Source organism: Muscardinus avellanarius (assembly GCF_963383645.1).
Source record: "Muscardinus avellanarius genome assembly, chromosome: 18".
NCBI classification, from domain to species: Eukaryota; Metazoa; Chordata; class Mammalia; order Rodentia; family Gliridae; genus Muscardinus; species Muscardinus avellanarius.
The window spans coordinates 25,027,777-25,045,846 of NC_137804.1; the positions used below are offsets into that span (position 1 = coordinate 25,027,777).

The window sequence follows — 18,070 nt, forward strand, 5'->3', positions numbered from 1 at the left end:
ACCTGTTCAGTCCTCCTGTCTCAGCCTCCCAAGCGCGGGGATTACAAGCGTGGGGATTACAAGCGTGCGCCACCACGCCTGGCTTCCCCAGTCCCATTTTTATTCTTTATTTTGAAACATGGTCTCCTTGAGTTGCAGAGGGCCTCGCTAAGTAGCTGAGACTGTCCACAAACTGTGATCCCCCCATCTAATCCTCCCGAATGCTGGGATTACAAGCATGCGTCACCAGGTCCAGCTCTCAGGGTCTTTTTTTAATGTTTAAGCAAAACATTGTTTTGCTTAGTTGTTGAGGATTTTGCTAAATTGCTGAGGCTGGCCTTGAATTTGTAATTCTCCTGTCTCAGCTTCTCAAGTACTGGGATTATAGATATGTGCTATCATACCTGGCTACCTTGCCCCAAGTAAAAAGAAGAAAATGAACACAAATTAGTAACTAACATAACAACATAGTTGAAAAATATTTTTTTATTTTGTGGTACTGGGGATAGAATTCAGGTGCATTCTACCTCCAAGCTATACCCCCAGCCCTATTTTTTATTCTTTATTCTGAAATAGGGTCTCACTGAGTTGCAAAGGGCTTCACTAAGTATTACCTGAGGCTGTCTATGAACCACGATCCTCCAGTCTCAGCCTTACAAATGCTGGGATTACAAGCATGAGCCACCATGCCCGGCTCTGAAAAATATATTTCACTTTTGTTGCCATGTATGTGTTGCAGATGGACAGGAAAGAATGGCCAGTGTGGGATTGGAAGTGTAAACTTGTGTTGGAGAAGTGACATAGTAGCTCCAGCCACATCCCATAATGCACAAGGAAGGATGCTGTAAAGGAAGGTTAAACTGGGGGTGATGGTCCAAGCTTGTAGTCTCAGTACTTGGGAGGCTGAGACAGGAGGATGTCTCAGCCAGCCTGAGCAACCTCTTGAGGCTCTCCACAACTTAGATCCTGTTTCAAAAAAATAGTTCTGTGGGTGTAGCTTAGAGGGAGAATGCCCTTGAGTTCAAAAGGAAGGTTAATTAAAAAATAGATATAAACTAAAATTGTACATTAGTATTATTGAACCCATCTGTGTTATCAAAAAGGCAGTCATTGAATCTCATGGACCTGTGACACATTGAAGTAGCTTTTCTTCCAGGACAAACCGCACCTATTGGTAGTTTTCTTACAAATGCATTAACAGTGCCGTTGTTTGAGCTTAAATCCCTGCTATAGGGACAGTATAGAATAGTGATCAAGAACCTACTTTCTAGAGCTGGCCTGCCTGAATTTGAGCCATGTGCTGGGCATGGTGGCGCGCGCTTGTAATCCCTGCGCTTGGGAGGCTGAGGTCTGGGAGTATAGCCCGGAGGTAGAAAGCCTCTGGGTTCCACCCCCAGAACAAAACAGCAATAGCAGCAAGAAGAGTCCATGTGACTTTGTACAAATTACTTGAGCCTCACATTCGTTTTTATTTATAATAGGATAACAGTTCCTATATAATGGCACTGTTGTGAGAATTAGGTACATTAATGTTGGTAAAGTATTTTTAAGACCTATTTAGTTCTGCATTTGGGCAGTGCTGATTTTCTAGAACTTCCCTTCTCAGTGGAGAGAATCTCCAACTTTGTGAAGTTGGGTCTTAAGTTTCTCACTTGTAAAATGGAATTGAGGTACTAAGCCTCAATTAGATGTGGTGGTGCATGCCTGTAATCCCAGTACTTGAGAGGCTGAGACAAGAGTATTACAGGTTCGAGGACAGTCTCAGCAAGTAGTGAGACTCTAATCAACTTAGTGAGACCCCGTTTCAAAATAAAAGTAAAATAGGGCTGGGGATATATACAGGGGTAGAATGCCCCTAGGTTCAATTCCCAGTACCACAAAAGAAAAATAAAAAAGGTATTAGAATAAGTACTTTTTTTTTTTTTTTTTTTTTTTGGTAGTGCTAAGGATTGAGCCCCAGGGCATTCTATCTCTGAGCTATACTGCCAGCCCTATATTTTTATTATTTTATTTTATTTTTTTATCTTGAAACAGGGTCTCACTAAGTTGCTGACAGCCTCACTAAGTTGCTGAGGGTGCCTTCAAACTTGAGATCCTCCTGTTTCAGCCTCCCAAGTACTGGGATTATAGGCATGCACCACCACACCTAGAAGTACTTTTTTCAAGTAGGGGAATTTTGTTCTTGTGTAATAAAAAGTCTAATGTAAAATCTTAATGGCTAATCTGGCTGAAATGGTGTGTGTGTGTGTGTGTGTGTGTGTGTGTGTGTGTGTGTATACAACAAAAACTATTTTTTTTAAACAAAAACAAACTAGCTCAGGCAGAAAAGGAGAACTTACTGTGAGAACACAGTGTTTCAAGCTATTTAAGTACAAGCCTAGTAGAGCTTCAGAAAACGACTAGAGGGAGCCCAGATCTAGCACGACCTCTTTTTTTTTTTTTTTTTTTTGGTACTGGGGTTTCAACTCAGGGGCAATCTACCCATGAGCTACATCCCAAGCCCTTTTTATTTTATCTTTTGGAAACAAGGCCTCATTAGGTCGCTCAGGCTGGTTTTGAGCCCAAGATTCTCCTGTCTCGGCCTCCCATGTGTGCCACCATGCCTAGCTTAGAAAAGCCTTGTTTTTGTCCTTTTCTTTTTTAATGGGTTTTGTTCATGCTCATTTCCTACAGAATTATTTCTACTTCTCTGGTTTTCTTTTCTTTTTTTTTTTTTTTTTTTCAGTATTAGGGATTGAACCCAGAGACATTCTACCTCTAAGCTACACTCCAGCCCGATTTTATTTGGAAACCGGGTCTCATTAGGTTGCTGAGAGCCTTGCTAAATTGCCGAGGCTGGCTTTGAACCTGTGATCTTCCTGTTTCAGCCTCCAAGGTATTAGGATTACAAGGGTGTGCCACCATGCCTGGCTTACTTCTTATTTCTCTGTTCTTTATGGTAAGAAATTGTCCCTTTCAACCACATCATTGAAAAGGGCAATTCCTTTCCTCTATTTCAGATGCCAGAGGAAGGTACTCAAGCCTTGTTTGGAGCAGGTTTTCACTCTGATACAATTGGCTGAGGACTTGGTTGGGTGCGGGGTGGTTGACTGGGCATTAAATGTCTATGGACGGACTTGTCCTGAGTGAGGGAGACATTAAAGAGATCTTTTGAGGTGAGAAGAGACTAAAAACTGTGTCGACCATAGAGGATGTGCTTAGTGAGGTGGCCCCAGGGAAGCATCACAGAATCCTTGTCCTTTTGAAACAAGGTTTTGAAATCCCCTGGATTTTATGCTCTCATTTCTAGCTTTCAAATTATTGGATTATGTAGTAAAGAATTAGTTATCTAAATCCAAAATTACCTAGTTTACTTAAAATTTTTTTTTCTTGAGTGAGAATAACATGAAAACTTGGCCAGAAGAGAACGTTATAAACACTAGAAAATAAGCCGGGCGTGGTGACACATGCTTGTAATCCCAGCATTTGGGAGGCTGAGACAGGATCACCGTTCACGGACAGCCTCAGCTACTTACTGAGGCCCTTTGCAACTCGGTGAGACCCTGTTTCAAAATAAAGAATTAAAAAATAGGCTGGGGGTGTAGCTTGGAGGTAGAATGCCCCTGGGTTTCATCCCCAGTACTGCAATAAATAAATAATAATAAAAAATAAACACTAGAAAATATCAAACTTCTATTAATATTTGGCATTTGTGTCAATGCTTCATTTCCTTTATGTAATTTTGTATCCACCAAGGATTAATTTTATTATTAGGAACAAAAGTCTTCTCAAACAAATTTAAAGGGAGAGAGAGGATTGTAGACAGCCTGAGAGCCGAGTGCAGGAAGTAGCGTGAGTCCCATGGGACGTGAAACCCAGGCTTTGGCCTTGGTCTCAGGCTGTGTGGTCTTTCCTCTGCTTCTCTCTGCATGTCTGTCCTGTTCTATTCCAAGGCCAGTGTCCCTTGTGAAAGTCTTTGCTCCCTCATAGTTTATGCTTGACTTTGGGTTGCCCTGGTACTAATTTTAGCCAAACTCGACTCTTTTCTTCTGGAACCAGGCCAATGGACAGAGCTTAGACTTTAGAGATTTGAACCTTCAGTCCTATCTCAGCCTCTCAAGCACTGGGAGTCCAGGTGTGTGCCACCACTCTGGACTCCTCGCTAAGACCTATCAACTCTTGGACAAGATTTCAGTCTAGTGAAAAGAGCCCTAAACTTTAGAGTTTGGAAAATTTTCTCATTGTGTGATTATTGGCCAGTTTCTTCAACTGTCTGAATCTCCCTTTTTTAAATTATAAAATAGGAAAATAATATCCTGAGAGTGTCACTAAAGGTAATAAGGTTAATGCATGTAAAAACTGATGTCTATTATTTAATGCGTAACCAATATGTTAGTCCCTTTTATGGCCAATTTTAGAGATAATTTTGATGTCAGTTTCTTTTAACCTAATGTAAATCTTACTCAGTTCCTTATGTAATTTTTTGGTCTCAGGCTGTGTGGTCTTTCCTCTCTGCTTCTCTCTGCATGTCTGTCCTGTTCTATTCCAAGGCCAGTGCCCCTTGCTAAAGTCTTTGCTCTGTCCAGCTTCCTCCTTGTTAAAGTTCATGATTTTTTATTTTCTTTTTGAGATCGAGTATTGCTATGTTGCCCAGGCTGGCCTTGAACTCTTTGGTTCAAGTAAGCCCTCCTGCCTTAGCCTCCTGAGTGGCTGGGAGATGGGCACACCCTACCACAACTGGATGCGAAGCAGTTTTTAAAGCTCTTTGACCATAGCCAACCAGAATTTCAGAAGTACACTCTAATATTATGTCTAAAAAATTATCTCTTTTCTTTCTAGGTAATTTATCCTCAACATTCCAAACTTACTGATAAAGAAGTAAGTAAAAATACTGCTTTGTATAGTCTACCATTATATTTCTGTTTATTTTTATTAGTGTGTTGTGTGTGTATGTCAGCATATATAGCTTTTGTTTTCTTTTACAGAAAACCAATATTTGCTATTTGTCTTTTCCAGATTCAAATTCAGGTAACTATTTTTCATGTGATATCTTGTTGAATTTTATACTCAGGATACTGGTTATAACCTTAAAATATGAAAATTAATTGAGATAGCATATTAGAGTACACACTTGATTTTAGCAGAGGTTATGATTCCTAGTTTAACCATGCCTAGTCACGTCATTGTTGATTTTAGTTGGTTCAACTCTTTTTTTTTGGCAGTACTGGGGATGGAACCCAAGGGCATTCGACCTCTGAGCTACACCTCCTGCTCTATTTTTTATTCTTTATTTTGAAAGAGTCTCACTAAGTTGCGGAGAGCCTCACTAAGTAGCTGAGGCTGTCAGCGAACTGTGATCCTCCTTGTCTTAGCCTCCCAAATGCTGGGATTTCAAGTGTGCACCATGCCTGGCTGGTTCAGCTTTTAAAGTAACTGTTAAGATATAATGAAGTAAAACATCAAGGATGATAAACTGTTGAAATAGTGAAGAGATTGAAAATAAACAACATTGGTGTGTTTGGGGACTCAGAGTGTGTACTTTATTAGAAGCTTGCCAGAACTCTGTAAAAGTAGTGAGTTAGAAAAAAAAACAGGGTGAATTCAGTTATGAAACATGGCCACCGATTATTTTTATAAGGGCTAATACATTATGTAAGCACTTGGAATTGTGCTTGGTGTATTAAAAACAGAAATCTTTGCTTATTATTAAGCTTGTTTTTCTGGTCTCTTTCAGGCTTTTTCCCTTTGTGTGGTCCTAATTGTAATCTTTCAGGTTACCTCTTTTGTTTTATTTTCAAAACAGCTTTTTAGGCGTATACTGACCAGAACATTCAGCTTCTCAGGCCACACACAGTTAGACCCTTATAAAGAAAGTAGCCACCCAGGCGTGGAGGCGCTCACTTGTAATCCCAGCATTCTGGAGGCTGAGACTGGAGGATCATGGTTTGCAGACAGCCTCAGCTACTTAGCGAGGCCCTCCGCAACTTAGTGAGACCCTGTTTCAAAATAAAGAATAAAAAATAGGGCATGGGGTGTAGCTCGGAGGTCAAATGCATCTGGGTTCCATCTCTAGACCTGCAAAAAAAAAAAAAAAAAAAAAAAAGAGCATCCATACCAGTTCCCTCTTCTTTTGTGGTTACTTCTAACATCCTGCTAATTTAGTTAATCTGATTTAGAAAACTTGCCATTTAAAAATATTTTAAGCATTTTCCTCTTTTCTGTATAAATGCTTCCAGATTTTTTTCCTATATATTTGGAACTCAGCCTTGGTTAGATCTGTGAAAAAAGAGTGATTTCTCTGTAAATTAGATGTTTGCCTTTGAGAGTCCATAGGTCTTTTCTTCTGACCTGTAGTTATTACAGTCTTACTGAGTTTTTTTTGTCTATTAATGACATAATGAAGAAATAGGATCTGTCTTTATTTTCCTTATAAAATCTACATGGACAGTTCTGAATGTACAGTGAGTGTTGGATTAGATTTCTAGGACTCAAACTGAGTCATATGAATTGTAGGATGAACTCTGAGCAGATTGTATTGTGCATTCTTTTCTTTAGACCATGGCTGGTTATTGTTATAGCTTTCTCTCTCTCTTTTTATTTTTTAGCACTGGGGTGGAACCTAGGGGCATCCTACCTCCAAGCTATACCCTCAGCCCTATTTTATTCTTTATTTTGAAGCAGGGTCTCACTGAGTTGTGGAGGCCTCACTAAGTAGCTGAGGCTGTCTGCAAACTGCGATCCTCTGGTCTCAGCCTCCCAAATGCTGGGATTACAAGCTTGCGCCACCAAGCCCGCTGGCTTTTACTTTTTATTCTTATTATTCTTATTATTAAATTTTTTATGGTTCTGGGGATGGAACCCAAGGGCATTCTACCTCCAACCGATACGCCCAGCCCTAATTTTTATTCTTTATTTTGAAACAGAGTCTCACTAAGTTGCAGAGGGTCTCACTAAGTAGTTGAGGCTGTCCAAGAACCGTGATCCTCCTGTCTCAGCCTCCCGAATGCTGGGATTACAAGTGTATGCCACCACATCTGGCTTTTTTTTTTTTTTTTTTTTTTTTTTTTTGCAGGTCTGGGGATGGAACTCGGGGGCATTCAACCTCCAAGCTATACCCCCTTCCCTATTTTTTATTTTTATTTATATATGAAATGGTCTCACTAAGTTGTGGAGAGCCTCACTAAGTAGCTGAGGCTGTCCACAAACTGTAATTCTCCAGTCTCTGCCTCCCGAATGCTGTGATTACAACCTTGTGCCACCATGCCTGGCTCCAGCTCATTTTTTGAATGAAGAAAAGAAATTTCAATTTTTGCTCAAATTGGCAATGAAGTGACATAAAAAATAGTAGCTTTACTGAGATAGAATTTATATTATGTACAATTTACCCATATAAAGTGTATAATCCAGTGGATTTGTTTGTTTGTAGTGCTGGGAACCAAACCCTGGGTCTTATGCATGCCACGCAAGTCCTCTACCACTGAACTGTACACTCGGCCTCATACAATTTAGTAATTTTTAGTATATTAACAGAATTATGCAACTACTGAGAGAGGAGAATTGCAGGTTCAAAGCTAGTATATGATAACCTAGGGAAACCCTGTTTCAAAATAGAAATGAAATATTGCTGGGGGTGTTGCTTACATGTAGAATGCCCCTGCGTTCAATCCTCAGTACCACACAAACACACACGCATAATTTTACAATGTTGTTACAGTCAACTTTAGAACATAGTCACTACCCCATGGATGTAGTATATTTAGTAAATTTCGTATGTATTGTAATGTCATTAGTTCCATAGCGGTCTTTGCTGGTTAGAGCGTATCACAATTGTTTTGTGAGGCACTTGGAAAAGGCACTTTGTTTTCTTAAAAATGTGACAGAATGGGTTAAAATGATTTATAGGATTCTTTCAACTCTAAGACTGATGAAACTGGATAAATAAATATTATACTAAGATATCCTTAATTTCTTTTTTGTTTTCATTAGGTTGTCTTGGAGATACCCAGTTTTGTTTTAGATTTCGACAGTCTTCTGGGAGGAGGGTGTCTCTCCATTGTCTTCTGGATCAATTTGACAAAGATTTACCAGTTTACTTAAAGGTTGGAAAAGTAACCATAGAAAAATATCCATGTGAGAAGAAACTCGAGAACCCATTTATTCAGTTATCTTTGATAGGATTCAGAAATATTTTGCTTCTGTTTTGTTACTTTATTAAATAGTTGAATTTCTTAAGTGAGTCTAAATGATAAGGATTTAACAAGTAAGTGTAGAAGACTTTATAATGTTATTATTCTTGAAGCCTATTGCCATTATGAATTATAGAACTGGATTAAAGTGCAGCCGGGCGTGGTGGCGCACGCTTGTAATCCCCGCGGCTTGGGAGGCTGAGACAGGAGGATTGCACAGGTTCGAAGCCAGCCTCAGCTACTTAGTGAGACCCTGTTTCCAAATAAAATATAAAATAGGTCTGGGAGTATAGCCCATATAGCCCGGAGGTAGAAAGCCTCTGGGTTCCACCCCCAGTACCACCAAAAAAAAAAAAAAAAAAAGAACTGGATTAAAGTGCTGAGATGATATTCTTTTGTTAATAATTCTTTGTTTAAATGTGGGGATGATGTGGTGCTATACAGTAAATATCATCCAGAGTTGAAGTAGTCATTCCCTGGGTAATCCCTTATAGATAGTTTATAAACTGGTCATAGTGGTATATGCCTTTAATTCTAGTACTTGGGAGGCTGAGACAGGAGGATCACAGTTTCCAGCCAGCCTCAGCAATTTAGTGAGGCCCTCTACAACTTAACGAGACCCTATTTCAGAATGCAAAATAGAATAGGACTAGGGGTATAGCTCAGAGACAGAATGTCCCTGGGTTCAGTACCTAGTACCACCAAAACAAAGATATATAAAATGTTATATGTTATATATGTTTATTACATATTATATATTATTATTATTTTTTGTGTGGTGCTAGGGAAGAAATCCAGGGGCATTCTACCTTCAAGCTACACTCCCAGCCCTATTTTTTTTTTCCCCGGTACTGGGGATTGAACCTAGGGGCATACATTCTCTGAGCTACACCCCCAGCCCCATTTTTTATTCCTTATTTTTTAAATATTTTTTTGGTGGTACTGAGGATGAAACCCAGGGGCCTTCTACCTCCAGGCTACACTCCCAGACTTATTTTATATTTTATTTGGAAACAGGGTCTCTTAAGCCAGCTGAGGCTGGCTTCAAACCTGCGTGATCCTCCTGTCTCAGCCTCCCAAGCTAGGGGATTACAAGCATGCGCCACCACGCCTGGCTTTTATTCCTTATTTTGAAACAGGGTCTTACTGAGTTGCAAGGGTCTCTCACTAAGTAGCTGAAGCTGGCCAAGAACCCAGATCCTCCTATCTCAGCTTCTCAAATGCTGAGATTCCAAGCGTGCGCCACCCATGCCCTGCTCCTTTTTTTTGAACAGGGTCTCATAGAGTTGCAAAGGGCCTCACTAAGGAGCTGAGGCTGTCTGCGAACCATAGTCCTCCTGTTTCAACCTCCCAAATGCTGGGATGACAAGCATGTGCCACCATGCCCAACTTATTTTTTTTTTTTAATGGGTTTTGTTTTATAGTTACTGTTTATTAAAACAATTTTTTATGGTTCTGGGGAATGAACCCAGGGGCATTCTACCTCAAGCTATTTTACCCCCAGCCCTATTTTTATTTTTTATATGGAAACAGGGTCTGGCTAAGTTGCTGAAGCTGGCTTTGAACATGTGATCCTCCTGTATCAGCCTCCCAGGTACTGGGATTACAAATGTGTGCCACCACACCTGGCTTAATAAAACAGTTTAAGTAATTCATATGATTTGAGAACCTGTAAATTTTTTCCTTTGGTAGTCTGTGCTTACGTTTCTTATTGGATGGAGAATATTTCACCATAATATCCTATCAACACATCCAGTATGAACTTGACATCATTTGTCTAAAATCAACTTTTTTAGCTGCCCTTGTTGGTTCTACTAACGGCAGGAACTAACTCAGTTAGCAAAGATACCACCTTTGAAATGTCAAGCATTAGAGCTATCTGTTCCTTTCCATGACCTACTCCTACCACAATTAGTATGTTCTTACTGTTGATGATAATAGCTGTGCTTTATTAAAGCTCATATTTTTAGGACTGTATTATAATCCTCTATATAGTTCCCTGAAAGAGTTCCTTTTGCAGATGAGGGAATTTAGGGCTAGTAAGGTACGAAATTTGCTCCACCTCTTGCTTTTTTGCTCCATCTCTGTGTTTTTTACACAGTATATCTTAAATACCATTACCAGCTAAAGTATACATATATATTGTAAAAATAAATAGCCGGATGTTGGTGCTTACCTATATTCTGAGTACTTGGGAGCCTGAGACAGGGGAATACAGTTTCAAGATCAGCCTCAGAAACTTAGACCCTGTTTCAAAAAATAAAAAATAAAAAAAGATTAAAGAAGGGCTAGGGAGCCAGGTGTGGTGGTACATACCAGGTTTGGTGGTTAATACACTGGTATTAACCAGTGCTTGGGAGGCTGAGACAGGATTGCAGGTTTGAAGACAGCCTCAGCAATTTAGCAAGACCCCGTTTCAAAATATGAAATATAGCCAGGTATGGTGGTGCACGCTTGTAATCCTAATACCTGGGAGGCTGATACAGATGGCAGGTTTGTAGCCAGCTTCAGCTACTTAATGAGGCCCTCTGCAACTGAAGTGAGACCTTGTTTCAAAATGAAGAATGAAAAAATAAAAATCGGAGACTGGGTGTGGTGGTGCACACTTGTAATCCCAGCATTCAGGAGGCCGAGACTGGAGGATCCCGGTTCGCGGACAGCCTCAGCTGCTACTTAGTGAGGCCCTCTGCAACTTAGTGAGACCCTGTTTCAAAATAAAGAAAAAAAAAATAGGGCAGGGGTTGTAGCTTGGAGGTCGAATGTCCCTGGGTTCCATCCCCAGACACACACACACACACACAAAATCGGGCTGGAGGTGTAGCTTGAAGGTAGAATGCCCCTGGGTTTAATCCCCAGTACTGCAAAAACAAACAAAACTGGGTGTTGAGGCACATGCTTGTAATCCCAGTACTTGGGAGGCTTAGACAGGAGGTTCACAGGTTCAAAGCCAGCCTCAGCAACTTAGCCAGGCTGTTAGCAACCTAGTGAGACCCTGTTTCCAAATAAAAAATAAAATCAGGCTGGGTGTGTAGCTTGGAGATAGAAAGCCTTTGGGTTCAACCCCCAGTACCGAGAAATTTAAAAAAAAAAAAAAAAAAAAGGGCTAGTAGAGTAGCTCAGAGGTAAAATGCCCCCGAGTCCGATCCCTAGTATCACAGGAAAAAATTCTATACACAATACGTATATATACATGTATAGGTGAAAGTAGACTCTAAATGACTATAAGTGACTACCAATTACTGAACGAGTTCAGAGCTAATGACAATAATGTTTTCTTGTCCTTACTTTTTGGACCTTTCAAAATAAGACCCTTTATCTTTGTGATTTCTCTTTTATATACACTGCCACATTTTAGGCAAAATGAAGTATATGCTTTTTTCTGAGATAGCTTTTATTTTTCTGTCCCAGTGCTTTTGCTCAAGCTCTTGGCTCTCTAGACCCGGAATGTCATTGTATTTATTTAAATCATCGTCTTCCTTCTCTGCCTTATTAATGATCGTCGTCTCCATGAAGTTGTTATTCTTCCCCCTTCCCTTCCTGTGACACTTAGTGCTTTGTTCTTGATACCCACACTCCTATTACATAATGGTGACTTTTGTACTTTTGTTGTCCCTCCTAGACTGTAATCTCCCTAAAAAACTTTGTCTTACACATCTTTTTATCTTTTCTAATACAGTACTTTGTTTAAAGTAGGTGATCAATAAATATTTAAGGAATAACAACCTAATTAGGAATGGAGCCAAAGCTTATTTTATTAGACTATAAAAGTTCTTTAAGGTTTTGGCTTATAATCAATCACCTTTCAAATTGTATGCTAATAAATATTATGTTTCTTTATTAATGAGTTTACATTTATTTATTTATTTATTTATTTATTTATTTATTTATTTATTTATTTACTTTTTGCGATACTGAGGTTTGAACCCAGGGGCATTCTCCCTCTGAGTTACACCTCCCGCCCTATTTTTTATCCTTGATTTTGAAACAGGGACTCACTAAATTGTGGCGGGCTTTACTAAGTAGCTGAGGCTGGCTGAAACCTATGACCCTCCTATCTCAGCTTCCCAAGTACCGAGATTACAAGCATGTGCCACCATGCCTGGCTCTGAGTTTACATTTAACTGGCTACAGAAGATTCAGATTGGTGTTTAATTCTTTCTGTTCTTTTCTCTTGAAAGTCGACATCAGGCCAGGCGCAGTCTTACATGCCTGTAATTCTAGTACTTAGGAAGCTGAGACAGGAAGATTGCAGGTTTGCAGGCAGGCACCGCAACGTAATGAGGCACTTGGCAACTTAGCAACTGAATAGACTATTGGGGAAATATAAAATTAGATTATTTTCTAACTTTAACTACTGTAGGTGTGACAAAGAATATAAGCTAAGGGGGAAAGTCTCCCTTTAGTGCTCAGATTATGATGGTTTCATCTTTGGGAAAGTATGTATAGCATTTCTTGATTTGGGTTTATAAAGGAACCTGTTAATATTAAAGGATGGCCTTATTGCTTTATTTAATGATTTATTTATTAATCACTTCTTTTATAGAAAGATCCTGCTTATTTTTATGGATATGTATATTTTCGGCAAGTTCGAGATAAAACTCTTAAAAGAGGATACTTTCAGAAGGTAATTTTCATGTACATTATTAAAAATTGTTTAAAAATAGAATTATTTTACTTAATGGTCCACAGTTTTTGGTATTATTATCTTTAAACATAATAGAGATCTGGGCCTGGTGGTGCATGCTTGTATTCTCAGTGTTTGGAAGTCTGAGACAGGAGGATTGCAGGTTCATCAAAGCCAGCCGCAGCAACTTAGCGAGGCTCTCAGCAACCTAATGAGACCCTGTTTCCAAATAAGAAATAAAATCAGGATGGGAGTTGTAGCTTGGAGGCAGAAATAGAAAGCCTTTGGGTTTAATTCCCAGTATCAAAAATACATAGCTGGGCGTGGTGGTGTATACTTGTAATCCCCGCACTTCGGAGGCAGAGACAGGAGGATTGCGCAGGTTCAAAGCCAGCCTCTCCTGCTTAAGAGACTCTGTTTCCAAATAAAAATATAAAAAGTAGATCTGGGAGTGTAGCCCAGAGGTAGGAGGGCTTCCAGGAACCCAAGTACCACCACCAAAAATAAATAATAATAATAATAAATAAATGGTTTATACCTCAAGTTTTTAGATTATTTACAACTGTCCCTAGATATGTGTGTGTGTGTGTGTGTGTGTGTGTGTGTGTGTGTGTGTGTGTGTGTGTAGTACTGGGAATTGAACCCAGAGTGTTCTACCACTGAGCTATATCCCTAGCATTTATTTATTTGCTTATTGATACTGGGGATTAAACACAGGGGCATGCTATCTCTCAGCTATAGGTTGATGAGAATCTCACTGCTTGCTGAGGTTGTCCTCAAACCTATAATCCTCCTGTCCTTAGCCTCCCAAGTACTAGGATTACAGGCATGTGTCACCAACCAGCTATTTATTTTTTATGCTTCTGATTGAACACAGGAACATTCAGCCTCTAAGCTGAATACCCAGCCCATCTTATTTTATTTTATTATTTATGTGTGTGTGTGTGTGTGTGGTGCTTGGGATGGAACCCAGAGGCTTTCTACCCTCAGGCTACACTCCCAGACCTATTTTCTATTTTATTTGGAAATAGGGTCTCATTAAGTTGCTGAGAGCCTCACTAAGTAGCTGAGGCTGGCTTCGAACCTGTGTAATCTTATCTTAGCCTCCCCAAGTACAGGGATTACAAGCATGTGCCACCACGCCTGACCTGTTTTATTTTTTGCAGTACTGGAGTTGGAAGCCAGGAGCATTCTACCTCTGAGCTACACCCCCAGCCTTATTTTGTTATTCTTTTATTTTGAAACAGGGTCTGACTGAGTTGCAAAGGACCTCACTAAGTAGCTGAGGCTGACACAAACCTCGATCCTCCTGCTTCAGCTTCCCAAATGCTGGAATTACAAGTGTGTGCCACCACGCCTGGCTCTCTTTTTATTTACTTTGAAACAGGATCTGGCTAAATTGCCAAGGCAGGCCTGAAGTTTGTGAACCTTCTGCCTCAGCTTCCAGTGTTGCTGGAATTACAGGTGTGCACCACCAGTACCACAATTGGTTCTGTCCCAAGATTTTTAACTGTTATTGAATTTTTGCTGTCTGTGCTAGACTCCTGCTAATACGTTACAGTTAGAAGATATATATGTTATAGTTATATGGAAGATTCTACTTCTGAGCTATAACCCAGCCCTTTTAATTTTTTTTTACTTTGAAACAGGGTCTCAGGTTGTTGAAGGTCTTGCTAAATTGACGATCCTCTTGTTTTAGCCACCCAAGTACTGAGATTACAGGCTTGTACCATGTGCTTGAATCTGCTTGATTTTGACATTTTAGAATAAGGAAAAGATAGATTGTATTACTGTTACAACTCGTAAGCTTGTAGTATCTTTTTGAGGAGCCAGTAAGTCTATTTTAGCAACTTCTTAGCAATTACTGTTTCCATTCTAAACAATCTTTTTCTCAAGGAAGGAAGGAAAGAAGGGGAAGGAAAGAGGAAAAAGAAAAGAGTTGGGTGTGGTGGTGCATGCCTGTAAACTTAGCGCTTGGGAAGCTGAGGATTATAGGTTTGAGACCAGCCCTAGCAATTTAGTAAGACACATACCCCCCCTCCCCCTTTTGTGGTGCTAGGGATGGAACCTGGGGTTATTCTACCTCCAAGCAATATCCCCAGCCCTATTTTATGTTTTGAAACAGGGTCTAACCTAGTTGCAAAGTGTCTCACTAAGTAGCTGAGGCTGTCTGTCAACTGTAGCCCTCCTATCTCAGCCTCCTGAATGCTGAGATTACAAGTGTGTATCACCATGCCCAGCAGTAAGACCTCATTTGAAAATTAAAAATAAAAAAATAAAATAAGGCTGGCCATGTAGTTCAGTGGTAGGTCACCCCTGGTTAGGCAATCTCTAGATCCACAAAAAAACCCTTTCTTTTTCTTTCTTTCTTTCTTTCTTTCTTTCTTTCTTTCTTCTTTCTTTTTTTTTTTTTTTTTTGTGTATGTGTTACTAGGGATGGAACCCAGGGGTATTCTACCTCTGAACTACACCCCAGTCCTATTTTTTATTCTTTATTTTGAAACAGGGTCTCACTGAGTTGCAGAGGGAGTAATAAGTAGTATCTGAGGCTATCTGCAAACCGTGATCCTCCCTTCTCAGCCTCCAAATGCTGAGGTAACAAGTGTGTGCCACCACACCCCACTGAATCAGTTCTTTTTAATTCCAGCCGGTCCATCTTTTTAATTTGTAACCAAAATTTGCCCTGACCACTGGGCATGTGGTCATGTTGGGTGGAAAAGTAAAGAGTGGTTTTCAAAAAGAATGAAATTTTAAAAACCAGCATAGCTGGAGCTTGGTGAGGTGGCACACGCTTGTAATCTGAGCATGCGGGAGGCTGAGACCGGAGGATCGTGGACAGTGTCAGCTACTTAGTGAGACCCTCTGTAACTTAGTGAAACCCTGTTTCAAAAATAAGGAATAAAAAATAGGGCTGGGGGTGTAGCTCAGAGGTAGAATGACCCTGGGTTCTATCCCCAGTACTGCCAAAAAAAAAAAAAAAAAAAAAAACCAGCATAAAGCCGGGTGTGGTGGTACACTCTTGTAATCTCAACATTTGGGAGGCTGAGACAGGAGGATCACAGTTCACCGACAGCCTCAGCTACTTAGTGAGGCCCTTTGCAATTCAGTGAGACCCTGTTTCAAAATAAAAAATAGGGCTGGGGTGTGTGGCTTGGAGGTAGAACCTCCCTGGGCTCCATCCCCAGTACTGCAAAATAAATAAATAAATAAACAGATATTTAAAAGCCAGCCTAAACCAGGCGTGGTGGTGCACTTTTATAATCCCAGTACTTGGGAGGTTGAGACAGGAGGATCTTAGTGAGGCCCTCCACAACTTAGTGAGACCTTGTTTCAAAATAAAGAATAAAAAATAGGGCTGAGGTGTAGCTTGGAGATAAAATGCCCTATGTTCAATTCTCAGTATGGCAAAGCAAAGAAAAATCCTCAGCATAATCCCAAACTGACACGATCAAGCTATAAAGTTAATATTTCTTTCTTTTTGGTGTGGTAGTAAGGTTAAATATGGTTTTGTGTTTCTTTTTCTTTTTCTTTTGTGGTCCTGGGGATTGAACCCAGGGACATTCTATCTGAGCTACACCCTCAGTCCTATTTAATTTTAATTCTTTATTTTGAAGCAGGATTTCACTAAATTATAAAAGACCTCATTAAGTTGCTGAGGCTAGTGTCGAAGCCACGATCTTCCTGTCTCAGCCTCCCAAGTACTGGGAATACAAGTGTGTGTCACCATGCCCAGCTTGTGTTTTCTTTTGTCCATCTGCTATAAAAGCCTACTTATTTAAAAATCTACACTTTTTGCTCTGGCAAGTCATGAATGACAGGTTTAAGTTATGATCATTGTACAATTAACAGCTGTTATTTTCTCTTTCCACAGTCATTGGTTTTGATCAGCAAACTACCTTACATTCATTTTTTTCACACCGTACTCAAACAAATAGCACCAGAGTACTTTGAAAAGAATGAACCTTATTTGGAAGCAGGTAAGTTGAACATTATAAGAATTATGTACCTTTAAGAAGGGGTTTTAAAAACTTTACTGGAAATGCATGATAAAATTAAAGTTTACTGGTAATTCTAGTACTTGGGAAGCTGATATAGGAGGGTTGCAGGTTTGCAGCTAGCCTTAGCTACTTAATGAGGCCCTCTGCAACTTAGTGAGACCCTGATTCAAAATAAGGAATAAAAAAAAATAAATAGGATTTGGGGTATATCTTGGAGGTAGAATGCCCCTAGGTTCAATCCCTAGTACTGTCAAAAAAAAAAAAAAAAAACCCAGTTTAGTTGATCAAGGTGGTGCATACCTATAATCCCCAGTACTTGGGAGGCTGAGACAGGAAGATCATAGGTTCAAGGGCAGCCTCAGCAACTTAGTGAGACCTTGTCCTAAAATAAAAATAAAATAGAAGTTGGGTATAGTGGTGCATTCCTGTAATTCCAGTACTTGAGAGGCTGAGATAGAAGGATCGCAGGTTCAAAGCCAGTCTCAGTAATTTAGTGAGGCTCTCAGGAACCTAGTGAGTTCCTGTTTTCAAATAAGAAAAACAAAAAAACCCTACCAGTCTGGGGGTATAGCTTGGAGGTAGAATGCCTCTGGGTTCAATCCTCAATACCACACACACGCGCGCGCACACACACACACACACACACACACACATAATAATAACAATAATAATAATAATGATAATACTAGGGCTGGGAGTGGAGCTTGGAGGAGGTAGGACTTTCCTGGATTCAACCCCCAGCACCAAAAAAAAAAAAAAAAAAAAAAAAGTTGACAAAGTTGATTTTCTAAAATGTCAGAGATTGCAGAGTATGGTGGTGCACATACTTGTCATCCCAGCATTTGGGGGGTGGAGATTGGAAATCACAGTTCGTGGGAAGCCTCAGCTATTTAGTGAGGCCCTTTGCAACTCAGTGAGACGCTGTTTCAAAAATAAAAAGACTAAGCCGGGCCTGGTGGCACACTCTTGTAATCCCAGCATTTGGGAGGCTGAGACCAGAGAATCACGGTTCGCGGACAGCCTCAGCTACTTTGTGAGGTTCTCTGTAACTTAGACCCTGTGTCAAAATAAAGAATAGAAAAATAGGGCAGGGGGTGTAGCTCGGAGGTCGGATGCCCCTGGATTCCATCCCCAGACCCATAAAAAAAAAATAAAAAAATTTAAAAAATTAAAAGACTAAAAAATAGGGCTGGGAGTGTAGCTCAGAGGTAGAATGTCCATGGGTTCCATCCCCAGTACTTCAAAAATAAATAAGGAAGTAAATAAATATAATAAGGATTATGTGATGGGAGACAGATACAAAA

The 18,070-nt window shown here is 40.0% G+C and overlaps 1 protein-coding gene across 1 annotated transcript in view; it reads left to right on the forward strand.

The window, feature by feature from the left end:
- The window catches only part of DENND6A (DENN domain containing 6A), a gene marked incomplete at both ends in the record, with an annotated part of 59,600 nt that overhangs the window by 3,530 nt on the left and 38,000 nt on the right, over positions 1 to 18,070 (forward strand). Inside the window, 5 exons of the mRNA XM_080715616.1 lie at positions 4,798 to 4,836; positions 4,944 to 4,986; positions 7,945 to 8,057; positions 12,688 to 12,768; positions 16,640 to 16,745. Of these exons, the coding sequence (XP_080571742.1) occupies positions 4,798 to 4,836; positions 4,944 to 4,986; positions 7,945 to 8,057; positions 12,688 to 12,768; positions 16,640 to 16,745 (382 nt within the window). The remainder of the gene's footprint in view (positions 1 to 4,797; positions 4,837 to 4,943; positions 4,987 to 7,944; positions 8,058 to 12,687; positions 12,769 to 16,639; positions 16,746 to 18,070) is intronic.